Raw genomic sequence first — 18,624 nt, forward strand, 5'->3', positions numbered from 1 at the left:
CGAGCGCGTCCACCTCGGAAATCAGCTCCAGTCTCAGCCCTGACCCACGGGTCCTTAACATTTCCACTGACTGGAAGCGGCCTTAAACCTTCAACAGAATAGGGGACCTGGGGGGGGTAGTATGACGCATGTACAATCCAACCCCAAAACCACTCGGTCATCAAACCCTCCTAGTCTAAACGGGAATTTAGGATCCGACCACAGTTTATTTAGTTTCATTATCCTGGCCATGCGCTGCAGCACCTCGTTCATAAACGCCCTGTTTCGGCGGCGGGCGCCAGAACAACCGACGGCCCTAAAGGTCAGGGGTCAACGCGAGGCCCTCTGCGAGGCGGTCAGAGCGGGCCCGATGACGGGGCCGGCGCCGCCGCTGTGTTGACTTGGTGTCCGTGATCCCGAGCCCCCTATCTTTAGGCGGCGCTCCGGGTTTGGTGGGAGCGGCGCTGCTCCGGGTTTGGTGGGAGCGGCGCTGCTCCGGGTTTGGTGGGAGCGGCGGCGGCGCTCCGGGTTTGGTGGGAGCGGCGGCGGCGCTCCGGGTTTGGTGGGAGCGGCGGCGGCGCTCCGGGTTTGGTGGGAGCGGCGGCGCTCCGGGTTTGGTGGGAGCGGCGGCGCTCCGGGTTTGGTGGGAGCGGCGGCGCTCCGGGTTTGGTGGGAGCGGCGGCGCTCCGGGTTTGGTGGGAGCGGCGGCGCTCCGGGTTTGGTGGAAGCGGCGGTGGCGCTCCGGGTTTGGTGGGAGCGGCGCTCCGGGTTTGGTGGGAGCGGCGGCGCTCCGGGTGCGGTGGGAGCGGTGGCGCTCCGGGTGCGGTGGGAGCGGCGGCGCTCCGGGTGCGGTGGGAGCGGCGGCGCTCCGGGTGCGGTGGGAGCGGCGGCGCTCCGGGTTTGCTGTGAGCCGTTGGCAGTGGAGCCGGTCACGGGCTAGAGACGCAGTACCGCCCCGGCGCTCACGGTATGACCATAGACCTGAAATAAATGTGCCCCCAGCAGCGGCGGGGTCAGAACCCAATACCTCTCTGATTAAAGAAGTGCCGCCCGGCACAGGGCTCACGCTCTCTGCCAACACTCCTTCGTCTGCTCCGTCTCTCGTTCTCTCCCTCATGCCGTCTCGGGTTCGGTCCCTCGTTCTGTCTCCCTTGTTCTGTTGTTCTCTGATTCTCTCTCCCGCATTCTGTCTTCCTCATTCTTCCTCTCATTCTGTCTCTGGTTCTCTCTGGTTCGGTCCCTCCCTGGTTCTGTCTCTGGTTCTGGCCCTGGTTCTGTCTCATTCTGTCACGGCCTTGTTTCGTCTCTCCCTGGTTCTCTCCCTCCTGCTCCCAGAAAGGTCATTCTGGGAAATCATTCTCAGGAAAAAAACAAGAACTTTTTCATGATTTTCTTTGAAAAGTAAATTTGTAGACACCTCGGCAGCTTCTCATCTTCATACGTTCTATACTGGGTCTAGTTTGATGCAGGAGTTCGGTTGTGTGAGGGTTGGATACCTGCCCAGTGGTGGAATAAGCAGGGACCCTAAGCCCAGTGGGGGAACAAGCAGGGACCATAAGCCTAGTGGGGGAACAAGCAGGGACCCTAAGCCCAGTGGGGGAACAAGCAGGGACCCTAAGCCTAGTGGGGGAACAAGCAGGGACCATAAGCCTAGTGGGGGAACAAGCAGGGACCATAAGCCTAGTGGGGGAACAAGCAGCGACCATAAGCCCAGTGGGGGAACAAGCAGGGACCATAAGCCCAGTGGGGGAACAAGCAGGGACCATAAGCCCAGTGGGGGAACAAGCAGGGACCATAAGCCCAGTGGGGGAACAAGCAGGGACCATACGCCCAGTGGGGGAACAAGCAGGGACCCTAAGCCCAGTGGGGGAACAAGCAGGGACCCTAAGCCCAGTGGGGGAACAAGCAGGGACCATAAGCCCAGTGGGGGAACAAGCAGGGACCATAAGCCCAGTGGGGGAACAAGCAGGGACCATAAGCCTAGTGGGGGAACAAGCAGGGACCATAAGCCCAGTGGGGGAACAAGCAGGGACCAAAAGCCCAGTGGGGGAACAAGCAGGGACCAAAAGCCCAGTGGGGGAACAAGCAGGGACCAACAGCCCAGTGGGGGAACAAGCAGGGACCAAAAGCCCAGTGGGGGAACAAGCGGGGACCATAAGCCCAGTGGGGGAACAAGCGGGGACCATAAGCCCAGTGGGGGAACAAGCGGGGACCATAAGCCCAGTGGGGGAACAAGCGGGGACCATAAGCCTAGTGGGGGAACAAGCGGGGACCATAAGCCCAGTGGGGCAACAAGCAGGGACCATAAGCCTAGTGGCTCCTGGTCGTCTCTGACCACTCACTCCAGTTCAGTGTATTTGTGGAGGCTGCCATTTGCACCTCCCTCCCCAGCCCTGTTTTAATCATCACATTTGCACTCTGCTTTCCTATCATGATTTAAGAGGCCTTTATTTTTATGAACACAGACGCATAATCTGCGAGCAATTTAAGGCCTTGCCCCCCCCCCCCCCTCATGCCTCTGTGTGTGTGTGTGGGGGTGGGGGTGGGTGTGTTTGTGGTGAGAGAGGGAGGGAGGGCACGTCCCGGGCAGAGTGCCCATGGGACAGTGCATGTGTTCCGTGTATTTATTGATTGGCTGAGTTATCCTCTTTCTCTCAATCTTGTTTAAAGTTGAGGCCTGACAGCTCCTCCCCTCCCTTCTGGGAGAAAGGGTCAGGCCTGGGGCCACAGTGATTGCTATACCCAGGGAGGGGTTAAGTTGAGGGGGAAGGCTTAGAAGGAGATGACAGGCCCTTGGATCATGGCTCCTCTGATCACATTTGCCAAGCAAAGAAGGGAAAGACCCGAGCTAGGTGTGTGTGTCAGTCAAGACTTTCTTAGCCCGTAGGTGTTGATGTGTGCCTGTTTGGCACGGAGTGCGTCATTTCATGTTTGCCCACGCCAGGGCGTTTGTGCGCACACAGGCTGAACGAGAGGCCGAACTCTGCCCTTTGTCGGTGGGGCCATTTGTTGTGGCCCCTGCCCCTGGTATGTTGGGGTATGAGGAGGAAGGTGAGGTGTGGAGTTACCCGGCTGCAGATCAGCCCTAAGCGGTTTTATTTTGGGTTCTTTTGTATGTTTGCCAGGGAACAGTTGGCGCGGCAGAAGACGCTGCGTTAAACAGGCGCATCGTTCTGGAATGTTCTCTCGTACGTGTGTTGGGCAGTGCGGTAACGGGCCAAAGGATGAAGGAAATATTGAACCTAACCTGATGATATGGGACATATTAACACAGTTGGACCAACAGGATATTGAACCTCCACCTGATGGTATGGGACATATTAACACAGTTGGACCAACAGGATATCGGATGTCTTTGCGTTTAGCCTTAAAGGCGTTAAGACACATTTGTAGGTGGTGTGTCCTCTTGGGACATCGTCTCTCATGTCGGCTTCATGTCGTTTTATTCTCTATTAAATGGCGACGGCCGTGCCCTCATCGTCCGTCGGGGCCGGTCATGGCCGTGTTTGCTCGGCTAATCGAGTGATGTTAACAGCGCTGGCCGTTGGTCGCTGCTGATTGTTGGGGCATGAAGATAGGTTTGACCTTTGACCTTCCCTTTGCGAGTAGTTCTGATGGCCCTTAGCAGGTGTGTGTGTGTGTGTGTGTGGGGGGGGGGGGGGGGGGGGGGGGGGGGGCAGTGAACCCTTGGGAGCCATGTCTTGTAATTGAGTCCCTGTCCTTGTATTTAAAAACAGTGTGACAGGAGCTTGTAGCTGACATTATAGGATGCCGCGCAGATTGACGGATGGTATGGAGCTGGCAGGGGGGAGACTACGGGGGGATGGCAGATGACAGCAGAGGGAGGCAAAGGTCGGCTGTGTGTGTGTGTGTGTGTGTGTGTGTGTGTGTGTGTGTGTGTGTGTGTGTGTGTGTGTGTGTGTGTGTGTGTGTGTGTGTGTGTGTGTGTGTGTGTGTGTGTGTGTGTGTGTGTGTGTGTGTGTGTGTGTGTGTGCGTGCGTGCGTGCGTGCGTGCGTGCGTGCGTGCGTGCGTGCGTGCGTGCGTGCGTGCGTGCGTGCGTGCGTGCGTGCGTGCGTGCGTGCGTGCGTGCGTGCGTGCGTGCGTGCGTGCGTGCGTGCGTGCGTGCGTGCGTGCGTGCGTGCGTGCGTGCGTGCGTGCGTGCGTGCGTGCGTGCGTGCGCGCGCGCGCGCGCGCATAGAAGCCAATGTAAATATTGTTGTACCCTCTGTCCTGTACTCGGCTTGAGTTTCCCTCCTGTTGTCTTAAATAAGACAAGGCCATGTTAGATTAATCATGAGTTAACCTCGGCCATCGTGCTCTGCCAAGAGTGTGTGTGTGTGTGTGTGTGTCTGATGGCATCCAAGTTAACATTGCTGCTCCTATTTATTTCACTTAAGTCCGTATCGCTGCTGTTCGAGGATCACAACTCATTTATATATTTCCCCGAATTAGATGGCAGAACACCTAAGCCCCCCCCAGCCCTCCATCGTGGGGGGGGGGGGGGGGGGGGATGCACATACTTCCAGGGAGCCCTGTTCCTCTTAAAGAGCGTTCTCGGATCCTGATAGGACTTAACAAATAGTCACATGAGCCGCGCCCTCGCTGCTACTCCAGCGGCACCCGGCCGCCGTCTGCCCCCCCCGCCCCCCCGTCAGGACAAGGACTCTCCGATGTAAGCCGGCGTGTTGAGTAATGCACGCTAATGAGGCCGCGTGGGGATCGGTTAATAAAGGATCGGCCGCCGCTAAGCCATGCTCCTGACTCCTGACCCGCTGCTGAGTGAGGGAGACTGATGTGGTGATAATGGGCCGCACAGTTAATGCTCCAGCCCTCCAATCGACTCCTCGCAGTGACAGACACGGCAGGCCTCAAGGGGGCAGCCTCGCGGGGTCTGGCCTCGCGGGGTCTGGCCTCGCGGGGGCAGCCTCGCGGGGGCAGCCTCGCGGGGGCAGCCTCGCGGGGGCAGCCTCGCGGGGGCAGCCTCGCGGGGGCAGCCTCGCGGGGTCTGGCCTCGCGGGGTCTGGCCTCGCGGGGTCTGGCCTCGCGGGGTCTGGCCTCGCGGGGTCTGGCCTCGCGGGGGCAGCCTCACGGGGTCTGGCCTCGCGGGGTCTGGCCTCGCGGGGTCTGGCCTCGCGGGGTCTGGCCTCGCGGGGTCTGGCCTCGCGGGGTCTGGCCACGCGGGGTCTGGCCACGCGGGGTCTGGCCACGCGGGGTCTGGCCTCGCGGGGTCTGGCCTCAAAGCTTTCAATACGGCGTGGTTGTTTCTTCTGAGCAACTTCTCAAACTTCGGTAGCGATCACAGCCAGGTTAAACGTCCTTTAATCCTGGATCGTTTCACGGTTCATTCTGAGCTTAATTTCTTTAGTTATTCTACAATTATGGTCAAACTGCTGATAATCTGAGTGACGTTATGATATCGCACCCCTTGATTGGCATCTATCAAGGGCGCCTGAGACCATGACAGGCTGTTTGGAACGTGGGTTCACATCCCCCTCCCGGGACGAGTAACGCGTGGTGAAGTGGTGCGTGGCACACACTTGAACTGATGGAGCCACTCATCCCATCGTTTTAATCTCTCTAATTCAACGTCACTGAGTAGTAATAATCCCCTAGCCCCCTCCAGACAGCACTATATTGTGTTTGACGATATTGTTCAGGAACGTTTCAATTGGCCCCATGCACCAGAGATGAAGCCGATGCCGCTAATTGGTCACCATGGCAGTGGTGATTTCATCAGGCTAAACGGTCCATCGCCCCCTACCACCTCCTCCTCCAGCGTCTCCTCTTAATGAATATCGCTTGTGGCACGTCCACTCGACTAATCGCGCTCATTTGCAGCGTTGCGCGCTTCTACCAGGCCCCTTTTTTATGATTTTACCCGGCAAACGTGGCATAGCAGCCAGTTAAGCACTGTGATTGTCGTTGATTAGGCGGCGGGGCCTTGGCTGTCGTGGTGAAGTTATTTTCGAAGGAACCCAGCGTGTGTGAGCTCAGCCGGTTGTATTAAATCAGGCGCGGCTTTGGAACCGATTGAGCTGCCGCAGAGCAGATATGAGAACACCGCTATGGCATTCGCCCTGACAGGTGTGTGTGTGTGTGTGTGTGTGTGTGTGGCTCCTCGTTGTGTCACACTTTGGGATTAGTGAATAAAAACGCATTCAAGAAAAGAGACTTGTGGATAACGGTTCAGTGGAATAGTGTTTCTAATTTGTGTTTTTCTGTATTTTCATCAGAGTATGCCTCCACGCCTGTGGGACACAAAGGTCTTTAACTAATGCGCGTGTTTGTGCACCCGCCCGTGTGTGTGTGTGCCTGGGCACCCGCCCGTGTGTGTGTGTGTGTGTGTGTGTGTGTGTGTGTGTGTGTGTGTGTGTGTGCCCGTCCACCCTTTTGCATGGGCTATTTGAAGCGCTCAACTGTCATCCCCAAACTGCCTTCTCGGTGGAACACATTTCAAAACAATGGCTGCCAGAACCCCTGGCTCTCTGCACAAGGCAGCGCTGCCGTTTGTTGGGGACATGACCACACCACCCATGACCCCCACAGGCTGTCGTGTGGGGGTAATTGTGTGTGTTGTGTGCTGGACTGTGATGTTGGTCGGCCGGGTTACATGAAGCGGTGGATGTGGGCAGAATAAGGAATGCCGCGGCAGCTGGCCGGGGCATAATGCAGCCATGTTGGCCATCCGTGAGTCTCGGTGGCGCTGAGCTGCCCGTACACTTGTTCCCGCCGTCGTCAATCATTAACGCTTTGGAAGAAGGCAGTAAAAACTGGATCAAAGTACAGGGGGGGAGACCGAGAGGAGAGGGGGAGAGAGGGTTAGGGGCATGACAACAAGACGTGTAAATCACCCCCGAGACGTTCAATGCAGAGCACAGCAACAGCTGGGGAAGAAACAGCCAGAACAGAACCAGTCATCAATTAGCATGACACCCTGCAATAATAGGCCGGCTAATGGGTCGGACTGGTGTGAAGACAAGCAGGTGTACGCGGACACAGACGTCATCGACACTAATCCACCGTGGCAGGGACGTAGTGCCTCACTCAGTGTCACAGTTGAAATAGGGCGCGCAAATTAGGATTCAGATGGCAATGGCTCTGGAACATATCTGTCAATTCCAGAGTGGCTTTGGATTAGCTGTCAAAAAGAACAATCTGTAAAAATTTTGTGGCGTATTACATGTCTGGCTGCTCTGTGGCATTACAAAACATTTGATTTGTGGGCTCTCCTCCTCTTTTACCCTCTAAAAGAGACCGCCACTCTCCTGATCATGCATGGGCCATCATCACAATCACGGTCATCTAACATCGACTGTGGCCAGTCGACCGCAGAGGACACGTTTAATGATCAGCCTAATGCATTGTGTTTGTACCACGCCCGCCTCCGTGGAGAGCTCTATGAGGAGAGTAGCCCTCTGCCCCCTGCTCAATGACCGGCCGCTCTAATGACACGTGAAATGACTGGAGGCGGGCGGCGGGCGGCGGAGCTACGAGGGGACACTGGGAGGGAGGGGCGGGGAATCCACTGGGAGGGAGGGGCGGGGATCCACTGGGAGGGAGGGGCGGGGATCCACTGAGAGGGAGGGGCGGGATCCACTGAGGGGGAGGGGCGGGGATCCACTGAGAGGGAGGGGCAGGGATCCACTGAGAGGGAGGGGCGTGGATCCACTGAGAGGGAGGGGCGGGATCCACTGAGAGGGAGGGGCGGGATGGGCTCCACTGAGAGGGAGGGAGGGAGGATCCACTGAGAGGGAGGGAGGGAGGGAAGGGATCCACTGGGAGGGAGGGAAGGGATCCACTGAGAGGGAGGGAAGGGATCCACTGAGAGGGAGGGAAGGGATCCACTGGGAGGGAGGGAAGGGATCCACTGAGAGGGAGGGAGGTGATCCACTGAGAGGGAGGGGCGTGGATCCACTGAGAGGGAGGGATGGGATCCACTGAGAGGGAGGGAAGGGATCCACTGAGAGGGAGGGAAGGGATCCACTGGGAGGGAGGGAAGGGATCCACTGGGAGGGAGGGAAGGGATCCACTGAGAGGGAGGGAAGGGATCCACTGGGAGGGAGGGAAGGGATCCACTGAGGGGGAGGGAGGGGATCCACTGGGAGGGAGGGAAGGGATCCACTGGGAGGGAGGGAAGGGATCCACTGAGAGGGAGGGAGGGGATCCACTGGGAGGGAGGGAGGTGATCCACTGAGAGGGAGGGAAGGGATCCACTGGGAGGGAGGGAAGGGATCCACTGAGAGGGAGGGAAGGGATCCACTGGGAGAGAGGGAGGGGGATCCACTGGGGGGGAGGGGCGGGGATCCACTGGGAGGGGGGGAGGGGCGGGGATCCACTGGGAGGGAGGGAGGGGGATCCACTGAGAGGGAGGGACTGGGATCCACTGGGAGGGAGGGAAGGGATCCACTGAGAGGGAGGGACTGGGATCCACTCGGAGGGAGGGAGGGGGATCCACTGGGAGGGAGGGAGGGAGGGAGGGAGGGGGATCCACTGGGAGGGAGGGAGGGAGGGGGATCCACTGGGAGGGAGGGGGATCCACTGGAGGGAGGGAGGGAGGGGGATCCACTGGGGGGGAGGGAGGGGGATCCACTGGGGGGGAGGGAGGTGATCCACTGAGAGGGAAGGGTGGGGATCCACTGGGAGGGAGGGAGGGAGGGGGATCCACTGGGGGGGAGGGAGGTGATCCACTGAGAACCACTTGGAAGGACAAAGTGGGGAGTGAACCGGCCAGAGGACGTTGGGGCCGGGGGAAGGATCAGAGAGACACAGGGTGAGACAGGAAACCATGCGTTGTGGACAGGAAGTGCGAGGCCATGGCACACTGGAGAGGCAGCGAGGGGAGAGCGTCATGGGAGGATTGACCACTGAAGGCCTTATGGTTACTGGACCTCATAGCTGCCTTAAAGCTCACTGAAGGCCTTATGGCTACTGGACCTCATAGCTGCCTTAAAGCTCACTGAAGGCCTTATGGCTACTGGACCTCATAGCTGCCTTAAAGCTCACTGAAGGCCTTATGACTACTGGACCTCATAGCTGCCTTAAAGCTCACTGAAGGCCTTATGACTACTGGACCTCATAGCTGCCTTAAAGCTCACTGAAGGCCTTATGACTACTGGACCTCATAGCTGCCTTAAAGCTCACTGAAGGCCTTATGGCTACTGGACCTCATAGCTGCCTTAAAGCTCACTGAAGGCCTTATGGCTACTGGACCTCATAGCTGCCTTAAAGCTCACTGAAGGCCTTATGGCTACTGGACCTCATAGCTGCCTTAAAGCTCACTGAAGGCCTTATGGCTACTGGACCTCATAGCTGCCTTAAAGCTCACTGAAGGCCTTATGGCTACTGGACCTCATAGCTGCCTTAAAGCTCACTGAAGGCCTTATGACTACTGTACCTCATAGCTGCCTTAAAGCTCACTGAAGGCCTTATGACTACTGGACCTCATAGCTGCCTTAAAGCTCACTGAAGGCCTTATGACTACTGGACCTCATAGCTGCCTTAAAGCTCACTGAAGGCCTTATGACTACTGGACCTCATAGCTGCCTTAAAGCTCACTGAAGGCCTTATGGCTACTGGACCTCATAGCTGCCTTAAAGCTCACTGAAGGCCTTATGACTACTGGACCTCATAGCTGCCTTAAAGCTCACTGAAGGCCTTATGGCTACTGGACCTCATAGCTGCCTTAAAGCTCAATGAAGGCCTTATGGCTACTGGACCTCATAGCTGCCTTAAAGCTCACTGAAGGCCTTATGGCTACTGCCTTAAAGCTCAATGAAGGCCTTATGGCTACTGGACCTCATAGCTGCCTTAAAGCTCACTGAAGGCCTTATGGCTACTGGACCTCATAGCTGCCTTAAAGCTCACTGAAGGCCTTATGGCTACTGGACCTCATAGCTGCCTTAAAGCTCACTGAAGGCCTTATGGCTACTGGACCTCATAGCTGCCTTAACCTCTTAAGACCCATTCGCCCACCGGTGGGCGATTTGTGTTTGTTGACCACATGTTCCCACTACGCAGCGACATAACCCGCTTCAACTTTCATCATTACAGACATTCTATACATCGTTAGAAAGGGTAGAATCTCCACAATTTATTCATCCGGTTTTTTTTTTTCATAAATCATGAGCACAAAACCATAAATATTGATATTAACCAGCATGGTAAACCGGAAATGCCAATAAAACAGAGAGACTCCCTACCTTTGAAGCAATCCGAGAACCGTAATATGTGTCCATTCCTCAATTATTTATATTCCAAATGTCCGTGAGAATCCACTGATCAAAAGCATCCACATGGTTTTTCATAAAATTATTCCAGCTTGTGAATATTGTCGTGTAAAGTCCATTTGTTTACCATCTCCAAACTTTGTTCGTCAACTAACATCCAGCTTTTCAAAGCCGCGTGGATATTTTCTCTACCTCCAGTATGGAGTTGTTGGGTATGCTTGTTTTCATCACTTTGCTGGCTACAAAATGAAAGTGTCCCCGTCTTTTTCTGTTCAGTTTTCACCCCGGTACAGCCCGTGAAGTAGATGGAGCGCTCCCAGTTCGAAGGGCCAATGGGCTTTGTTTACTTTGTTACGCGGCTTTAGTATAGGGACAGCGTATTGGCTATTGATATATCAGTCACTTGGGCTTCTAGCCAATGAGTTTACCTTTCCAACGCTACCAGGCGTGTCCAGGTGTGATACGTATGAGCCGAGATATACAGCTGCGTCATCACGGCAGACAACTCGCTTTGCGCATGACAGAGCCTCCAGCGGACCAGGACGCACGCCGCACACATTGATCACATTGATTTCGCCGTTTACAATGGCGAAATCAACGAAGAAAACGAAATATTACACACATGAAGAAGCCCTCGCTTTGATTTTGGCTTCATCCGAGGACAGCGAAGACAGCCAATATGATTCTGAGATAGAGGAGATGTTCAAGCAACAATTGGACGAAGTCTTAGATCGGTGAGTGACGCCATCTATGTGTATTTTTGTGTGTGGGTTTTTATGCTTACAGTGAACAATGCAGTATAGTTATATAGTATACATTATATATATAAATGAAAAAAATGACAGAAATGATATAAATGAAATGTTTATTTGTTTTCTATGTAAATAACACCCCATTGAATTGCATTTATATATTTCTTCATTATATTTGGTGACATTTGTGCATTGCATTGTGTTTGTAGGTCAATGTCTGAGGACAGTGATGCGGATTGGGAGCCGCAAAGCCAGACAGGCAGACCCCCGGCCCCCACTCCTACTGAAGGTGGTCGTGAGAGATCCGGTAGTGTCTCATCACATGACAATATCTCAATATGGCCATATCAAATGAATGTGTGAAAAAATTATGTTTTGAATCATGGAGAAAGGTTTTATAGTCACCAAAATGCTTCAGTAATGTTTCCAGTGTCACAGAAGTGAGTAAATGCATTTGGCACAATTTGGCCATTTTGGAGACATTTTGGAGAGGTTTGGGCCGCCAGTGACCACACACCATAAAAACTCCATTAACTCCCAAAGCTTTAGGCCTAGAACTCCAAATTTTTTTCCAGGTGTAGTTGGCATTATGTAGAAGGTATTTGGCATATTGCCATATGCCTTACATAAAGCACATCCTAGTTATTGTAGTTCAAATATGACCCATTATTTTCGAAAACAAAAAAATTGCTTTAGAGCCATGTCTGAACTGATGTCATTTAGGTTGTGTGTATGACACATGCCAAATAAACATATCTACAGAAACTAGAGCTTGTCAGCTTTCAAATGAAGTATCATACATCCATCTAGGACTTAGGGTTACTGTGTTATAAGCTTTTCCATTTGGGTATGTGTTTAGGCGAAAAAAACCAAAATACTGCCGGACCTTAACAGGTTAAAGCTCACTGAAGGCCTTATGACTACTGGACCTCATAGCTGCCTTAAAGCTCACTGAAGGCCTTATGGCTACTGGACCTCATAGCTGCCTTAAAGCTCACTGAAGGCCTTATGGCTACTGGACCTCATAGCTGCCTTAAAGCTCACTGAAGGCCTTATGGCTACTGGACCTCATAGCTGCCTTAAAGCTCACTGAAGGCCTTATGGCTACTGGACCTCATAGCTGCCTTAAAGCTCAATGAAGGCCTTATGACTACTGGACCTCATAGCTGCCTTAAAGCTCACTGAAGGCCTTATGACTACTGGACCTCATAGCTGCCTTAAAGCTCACTGAAGGCCTTATGACTACTGGACCTCATAGCTGCCTTTAAGCTCACTGAAGGCCTTATGGCTACTGGACCTCATAGCTGCCTTAAAGCTCACTGAAGGCCTTATGGCTACTGGACCTCATAGCTGCCTTAAAGCTCACTGAAGGCCTTATGACTACTGGACCTCATAGCTGCCTTAAAGCTCACTGAAGGCCTTATGGCTACTGGACCATATAGCTGCCTTAAAGCTCACTGAAGGCCTTATGGCTACTGGACCTCATAGCTGCCTTAAAGCTCACTGAAGGCCTTATGGCTACTGGACCTCATAGCTGCCTTAAAGCTCACTGAAGGCCTTATGACTACTGGACCTCATAGCTGCCTTAAAGCTCACTGAAGGCCTTATGGCTACTGGACCTCATAGCTGCCTTAAAGCTCACTGAAGGCCTTATGGCTACTGGACCTCATAGCTGCCTTAAAGCTCACTGAAGGCCTTATGACTACTGGACCTCATAGCTGCCTTAAAGCTCACTGAAGGCCTTATGACTACTGGACCTCATAGCTGCCTTAAAGCTCACTGAAGGCCTTATGGCTACTGGACCTCATAGCTGACCCCACGGCCATCTGCCCTCACGCTCACAGGCACAACGACGGTGAATCTAGCCTATGAAATACTCTCTCTGTTCGCTTTACAACCTTTACTGAAAGAATGTCGCCCATTTGTACACATGTTGCACATATATCAGTGCATAATGTGGCGCCCACTTTCTGATCTGAAGAGCCTTACCATACCCGACCTGGTGCCCACTGGTTCAGCAAGAGTGGAAGGGCCATGTGTCACTGGACGCTGACATCAGTGCCGCCCGCACCCCCGCCGTCTTTGATCCGTCAGAGTGCACCGAACGCCGCCGTTTAATGAGCCTCTTCTTTAGCGGGAACCCCCGGCTACCCCGAGGCCGCTTTGATAGTCAGAGATCGAGTAGCGTCAGGGAACTGGAGAGCGCCTCTGCTGCTTCAGTGGTGCGCCGGAGTTATGGGCTGCATGCACTGTGGGGAGCAGTGGCGTCAACAGAGGACACACACACACACACACACACACACACACACACACACACACACACACACACACACAATCACACACTTCCACCCCCTGTGGCTCTGTGTTTGGATAGTTCCATGCAGTATGTGTTTGGTATGTGTTTTTAAAGGGTTTTTTGTCGCATCACACACACACGGACGGGTGTTTCATGCACAAGCATTCCAGTGCCACGGTCAAGCGACTTGTCTTTCACAGGGGCCATTCCTCTAAGCAGTCTGTCTCGCTCAGGCTGACAGCGGATGGAAAACCTGTCTAAATGAGTCTGCTCATCAATTACATCAACACATTCTCACCTCCTCCCACCTCTCTAGTACACACACACACACACAGGTCGAGATAACGCTTTCATGATTTCTTTCCCCGTATCTCCGATTGCCATACACAAATTCCTCCCTCCTGATAGTGTGGTGATTCGGTGATTTGATACTTATTATTATTATTATTATTTTCCTCTTCCAGGCCAGCTGAACAACTCCCTACCTTCCTATTTTAGCTTGATAGTAATACCAACACTAGTAGTTATTTCATTAACACTTTTCACAAGCGGAGGAAAAACCTATCCGAAACTATTGTGATGCGTGTTGAATGGCGGCCTGAACCCGGGTCGATTACTGGTTTACCGGGGAACGATTCACACTTTCAGCCTCATTGGCACGTCTCCCTGTGACGCATGCCAGCGGCCTTTTCCTCGTAAACCCGGGGCCAAATGGTTCGCTGTAACCCCAGCGGCGCCCGCAGAGTGCCTTCAGATAACCAGGCGCTATGCAACGCAGTACCATGGCCCGAGTCCTGGGAGCCGATACCGGCGGCCCGGTGGAGGGGCGCTGCCTCGCACTGACCTGCCCCAGCAGACGGCGTGGCCCTGGGGGGAACCACGGGCAGACCTCAGCGCCCGTATGGATATACTGCGTCTGACACCAGGACTGCACTTCTCAGAATAAGGGAACCGTGATTGATGGTTAGGGTTAGTACGAGATCGGCAAAAGGCTTGAAGTTAGCGCTTTCTTCGGATGTAGTGCGCAACGCGATTTACCGTCTCCTCCGGTCCCGGGCAGCGGGCCTGTGCGCGTCACAGCAGGCTACAAATGGACTTCATTCAGCGGAAGGGTTGTTGATTTATCAGTAAGCTGAGCTCAAATTGGGGCTGGTTTGAAGTCTGCTGGAGGCTCTGGGTCTGGTGTTTGTGTATAACCAGTGTGGACAGTGAAATGGATGATTGTTGTTCCGTGATGATTGGAGCCGTGTTCGTCCATATGAAGCTGGACATTATGTTCACAGTTAGCATATCAACGGTTTGGTCACTTCGCTTTTTATGCAGAAAACGCAGCAAGCTTTGGGCCCTAGAGTGTGTGTGTGTGTGTGAGACGGTGTGCACCAAAATTTTTCCTATGGGAGCATATGTGTTTGTGTAGTGGTGTACAGCTCGACCTTGACCTTGACTGGAGTCCCTAATAGATGATGGGGGGGGGGGGGGGGGCTGTTCTGTAATGACTCTAACTCCCCCCTCTCCACACAGCGGTATGTAGCAGCCCATAAAGCATGCTTAAGTCCCACTCTGGTTTCAGGGAGTGGACCCCCCCTCGCCCCCCCACACTCGGAAATAGCCGCGTCCTTGTCCCCCCAGGCCGCTGGGCGTTTGTTAGGGTGTGTGTGTGTCGGCGCTTGATTGAGGAGCAGATTGCTGGTGACAGGTCACACTGCATTCCTTCCCTCCTTCAGACCCCCCCCCACACAGACTCACACACACTATGCATGTCTGCCGTCCCCCCCACCTGTTGGGATGTCTCGGCGGCCCTGGGCCCTTGCACATGTCAAGCACTAATTGGACAACGACCTGCGTTATGAGGCCGTCACTCTCCCGGTCGGGGATGGAACCCATTAGGAGTCATTAAGGTGTGGCTACATGCTTAGCCAGTGCATGTGGGTTTAAAGGCCTGTTGCGCCACGGACTCTAATTGCCCTCTTAGCTAATTATCCTTCATTTAGGGCGAGTCACCTGCTCTGCCCTCCTGAGTAACACTAAGACACACACTCGCACTCCCACATGCATACATTAAGGCACACGGCGATCGACGCTCTGCAGAGGGCTAGTCCTTAAGATATTCATTCATTAATGATTGTTTGTTCTTGGTGGAACTGTGCGTGTGTGTGACTGTGTGTGACGATAAAACTCATGGCCATTTTCCTCCTCTATACTTCAGATCCTTTTGCACACCAAGGACATGGTACAAAAGGTGAGTTATGTTTGAACTAATGTTTACTGCATAGCCTTGAACGCTGTCTATTACTTTGTAAATCTAAATGCGATCCTGAGAAATGGTCAATGTTAATTTGCTACACCCACATGGGACATTGTTGGCATTGGGAAAAGGCGAACCAAAAGGACAGGGGCCATATTAATGTCGCATAATATCTGATAGCACCTTCCAAATATACATGGACTGGGCTCATAGCCCTTCTCATGCTGTGCCAGACTCCCCTCGTGCCCCTCCCGCTCACTGGACCCTTCTTGTTCTCCCTCGCGGCTCAGATGAATCTGGAAGTTATTTACGGCGACACCGACTCCATCATGATCAACACCAACAGCAGAACTCTCGAGGAAGTCTTCAAGCTGGGCAACAAGGTGTGTGTGTGGGGGGGGGGGGGTGTTTGTGTGTGCGTTAATGTGCTTTTGTTTACATGGTGCAGTCAGAACCCAGTCAATGGGGGTAAAGGTTAAAGCATATAAAGGTACTTGGTGTAGGTACCAGTACGCCCTATACAGGTGTAGTATACCAGTTAAATTTCCTTATTAAATGTATTTGATATGTTTTGTGTAGGTAATAAGTTCCTGTATTAAACAGTATTTGTTAATGGTGCCCACCAGGTGAAGGCAGAGGTGAACAAGATGTACAAACTGCTGGAGATCGACATCGATGGTGTCTTCAAGTCTCTGCTGCTGCTAAAGAAGAAGAAGTACGCCGCCCTGGTGGTGGAGCAGCTCGGCGACGGACGCTACAGCACCAAGCAGGAGCTCAAGGGCCTGGACATCGTGCGCAGGGACTGGTGCGACCTGGCCAAGGAGTGCGGCAAGTACGTCCCTGTGGGGCCCCAGAGGTCAAGGCGGGCCGTGACCCCATGCCTCCTGTCTGAGACCCCAGATAGAAGGCTGGAGGGAGCTGCGACCGCCAGCTGCTGTTGATTCCATTCATAAGATTTGTTTGGTTTTGAGACCAAAAAGTAATCCAAAATACATTTAGTCTACATGTTTGCTCACTTCCATATAAAGAAACGAAGTTGCAAGTTTGAACCCTAACTCCCTCCTCCCCCTCCTGGCAGCTACGTGATTGGACAGATCCTGTCGGACCAGAGCCGGGACGCCATCGTGGAGAACATCCAGCAGCAGCTGGTGGAGCTGGGGGAGAGGGTGGCCAGTGGAGCCATCGACCACCACCAGTACGAGATCCACAAGGTGATGCCCCCCCCTCGGCCCCCCCCTCGGCCTGGGAGACGGGGTTCACCCCCCCCCCTCGGCCTGGGAGACGCGGTTCACCCCCCCCCCCCCCCCCCACTCAGCCTGGGAGACGCGGTTCACCCCCCCCCCCCCCTTGGGCCTGGGAGACGCGGTTCACCCCCCCCCCCCCACTCAGCCTGGGTGACGCGGTTCACCCCCCCCCCCCCCCCTCGGCCTGGGAGACGCGGTTCACCCCCCCCCCCCCCCCCCCCCCCCCCCCCCCCCCCCCCCCCCCCCCCCCCCCCCCCCCCTGCTGATTGGGGCCAGAGGGATTCCAGAACCAATCACAGAAGAGACGCCCTGATTAATCAGAATTGAGCAACGGATATTCTCTAAAGTGCATTACACTCGCTAATACCGCACGGAGAGCAATGTAAATTCTAACAAATGACTCTAATAAGTGCTCTTCAATCTATCATTCAGCACCTTCAAACTTTTTGGTCATTTCTCCAAAATGTGTTGCTTTGATTGTGGTCAGCCTCAGCTGAGGTAGCTTGGGATGCTGAATAACCTGTAAGGGAGAGGAAGAGTCTAAGTGGGCCCATTCCACTGCTGCTCCTCATAGCCTCCTCCAGCTCATCCATCCCGTCCTGTGGGACTCCTCCGTGGGGTTGTCATGGTGCTGGCTGTGCAGCCTGCCGTCCTTGGCCTGCCGTCAGCGGTGACCTTGAGCTGGGCTGTTTCATAGGCGTCTCACTCACGCGTTGTTCCTGTTGCACTGTGCAGGCGCTCACCAAGGATCCTCAGGACTACCCGGACAAGAAGAGCCTTCCTCACGTGCACGTGGCCCTGTGGATCAACTCCCAGCCCGGCCGCCGCGTCAAAGCAGGCGACACCATCTCCTACGTCATCTGCCAGGTGGGTGCGCACAGGGACTTCTGTGTGTGTGTGTGTGTGTGTGTGGTAGTATACCGATGGCACCTGAGGCCAAGTTACTCTCTCTGTGAGTGTGTGCGTGTTTGTCATTGATTGTCAGGTTCCGGACCTCTTGTCACACAGGGGTGTGTACTGCTCGTTCTGCTGCTTAAACTGTAGTCTTGTTTCCATTAGCTTCTTTCTCTGAGAGCTGTACAGTCCATTCATAACACAGCCTCAAAGTGATGACTGATTAATCCACTCCCCTCAGGACCGTTAGCATTGGATAAGGAACCCCCTCCTGAACCTTCCCTATGTGCCCCCCCCCCAGGACGGCTCGGCGCTGGGCCCCAGCCAGAGGGCCTACGCCCTGGAGCAGCTCCAGAAGCAGGCCGGGCTGAGCCTGGACCTCCAGTACTACCTGGCCCACCAGGTCCACCCCGTGGTGGCCCGCATCTGCGAGCCCATCGAGGGCATCGACGGAGTGCTGATCGCCTCGTGGCTGGGTGAGGCCTGTCGCTGCATTAAGGGGGGGCCAGTGTTCCTCCCAGGCGTCTGAGGGGACAGGCGGCGATATACACAGAAGGACACCTTTTCTCTTTCTTTTCTTCTTTCTATTAAGCAATCTCATCTCTAAAAGAAGGTAAACAAAAACTATCCAGCTGACAAGCAATCTGGAAACTCCGCCCAACGCTGTGCATGGCTCCGGCAGAGGGACTCGCTATTTGCAAATCCTATGATTGCCGCCTTCCTGTTTGATGGGGGGGGGGGGGGATACAAAGCTCGAAATGGTGGTCCGTCTGGAGCATGGCAGGGTAGGGCTTACAGCCCCCAGCCCTGTCCCGCAGACAGGCTTACAGCCCCCCTGTCCTACAGACAGGCTTACAGCCCCCTAGCCCTGTCCCGCAGACAGGCTTACAGCCCCCCTGTCCCACAGACAGGCTTACAGCCCCCTAGCCCTTTCCCACAGACAGGCTTACAGCCCCCTAGCCCTGTCCCACAGACAGGCTTACAGCC

The 18,624-nt window shown here is 54.4% G+C and overlaps 1 protein-coding gene across 2 annotated transcripts in view; it reads left to right on the forward strand.

Annotated features, from left to right (window-relative positions):
* Nucleotides 1-18,624, forward strand: part of pola1 (polymerase (DNA directed), alpha 1) — a 60,476-nt gene that overhangs the window by 16,260 nt on the left and 25,592 nt on the right. For both annotated transcript variants that reach the window (XM_030348991.1, XM_030348992.1), the window contains exons 27-32: nucleotides 15,461-15,493; nucleotides 15,790-15,882; nucleotides 16,126-16,331; nucleotides 16,578-16,710; nucleotides 17,479-17,610; nucleotides 17,939-18,113. In XM_030348991.1, coding sequence (XP_030204851.1) covers nucleotides 15,461-15,493; nucleotides 15,790-15,882; nucleotides 16,126-16,331; nucleotides 16,578-16,710; nucleotides 17,479-17,610; nucleotides 17,939-18,113 — 772 coding nt within the window. The remainder of the gene's footprint in view (nucleotides 1-15,460; nucleotides 15,494-15,789; nucleotides 15,883-16,125; nucleotides 16,332-16,577; nucleotides 16,711-17,478; nucleotides 17,611-17,938; nucleotides 18,114-18,624) is intronic.

This window comes from Gadus morhua, chromosome 23 (assembly GCF_902167405.1).
Source record: "Gadus morhua chromosome 23, gadMor3.0, whole genome shotgun sequence".
Taxonomy (NCBI): domain Eukaryota; kingdom Metazoa; phylum Chordata; class Actinopteri; order Gadiformes; family Gadidae; genus Gadus; species Gadus morhua.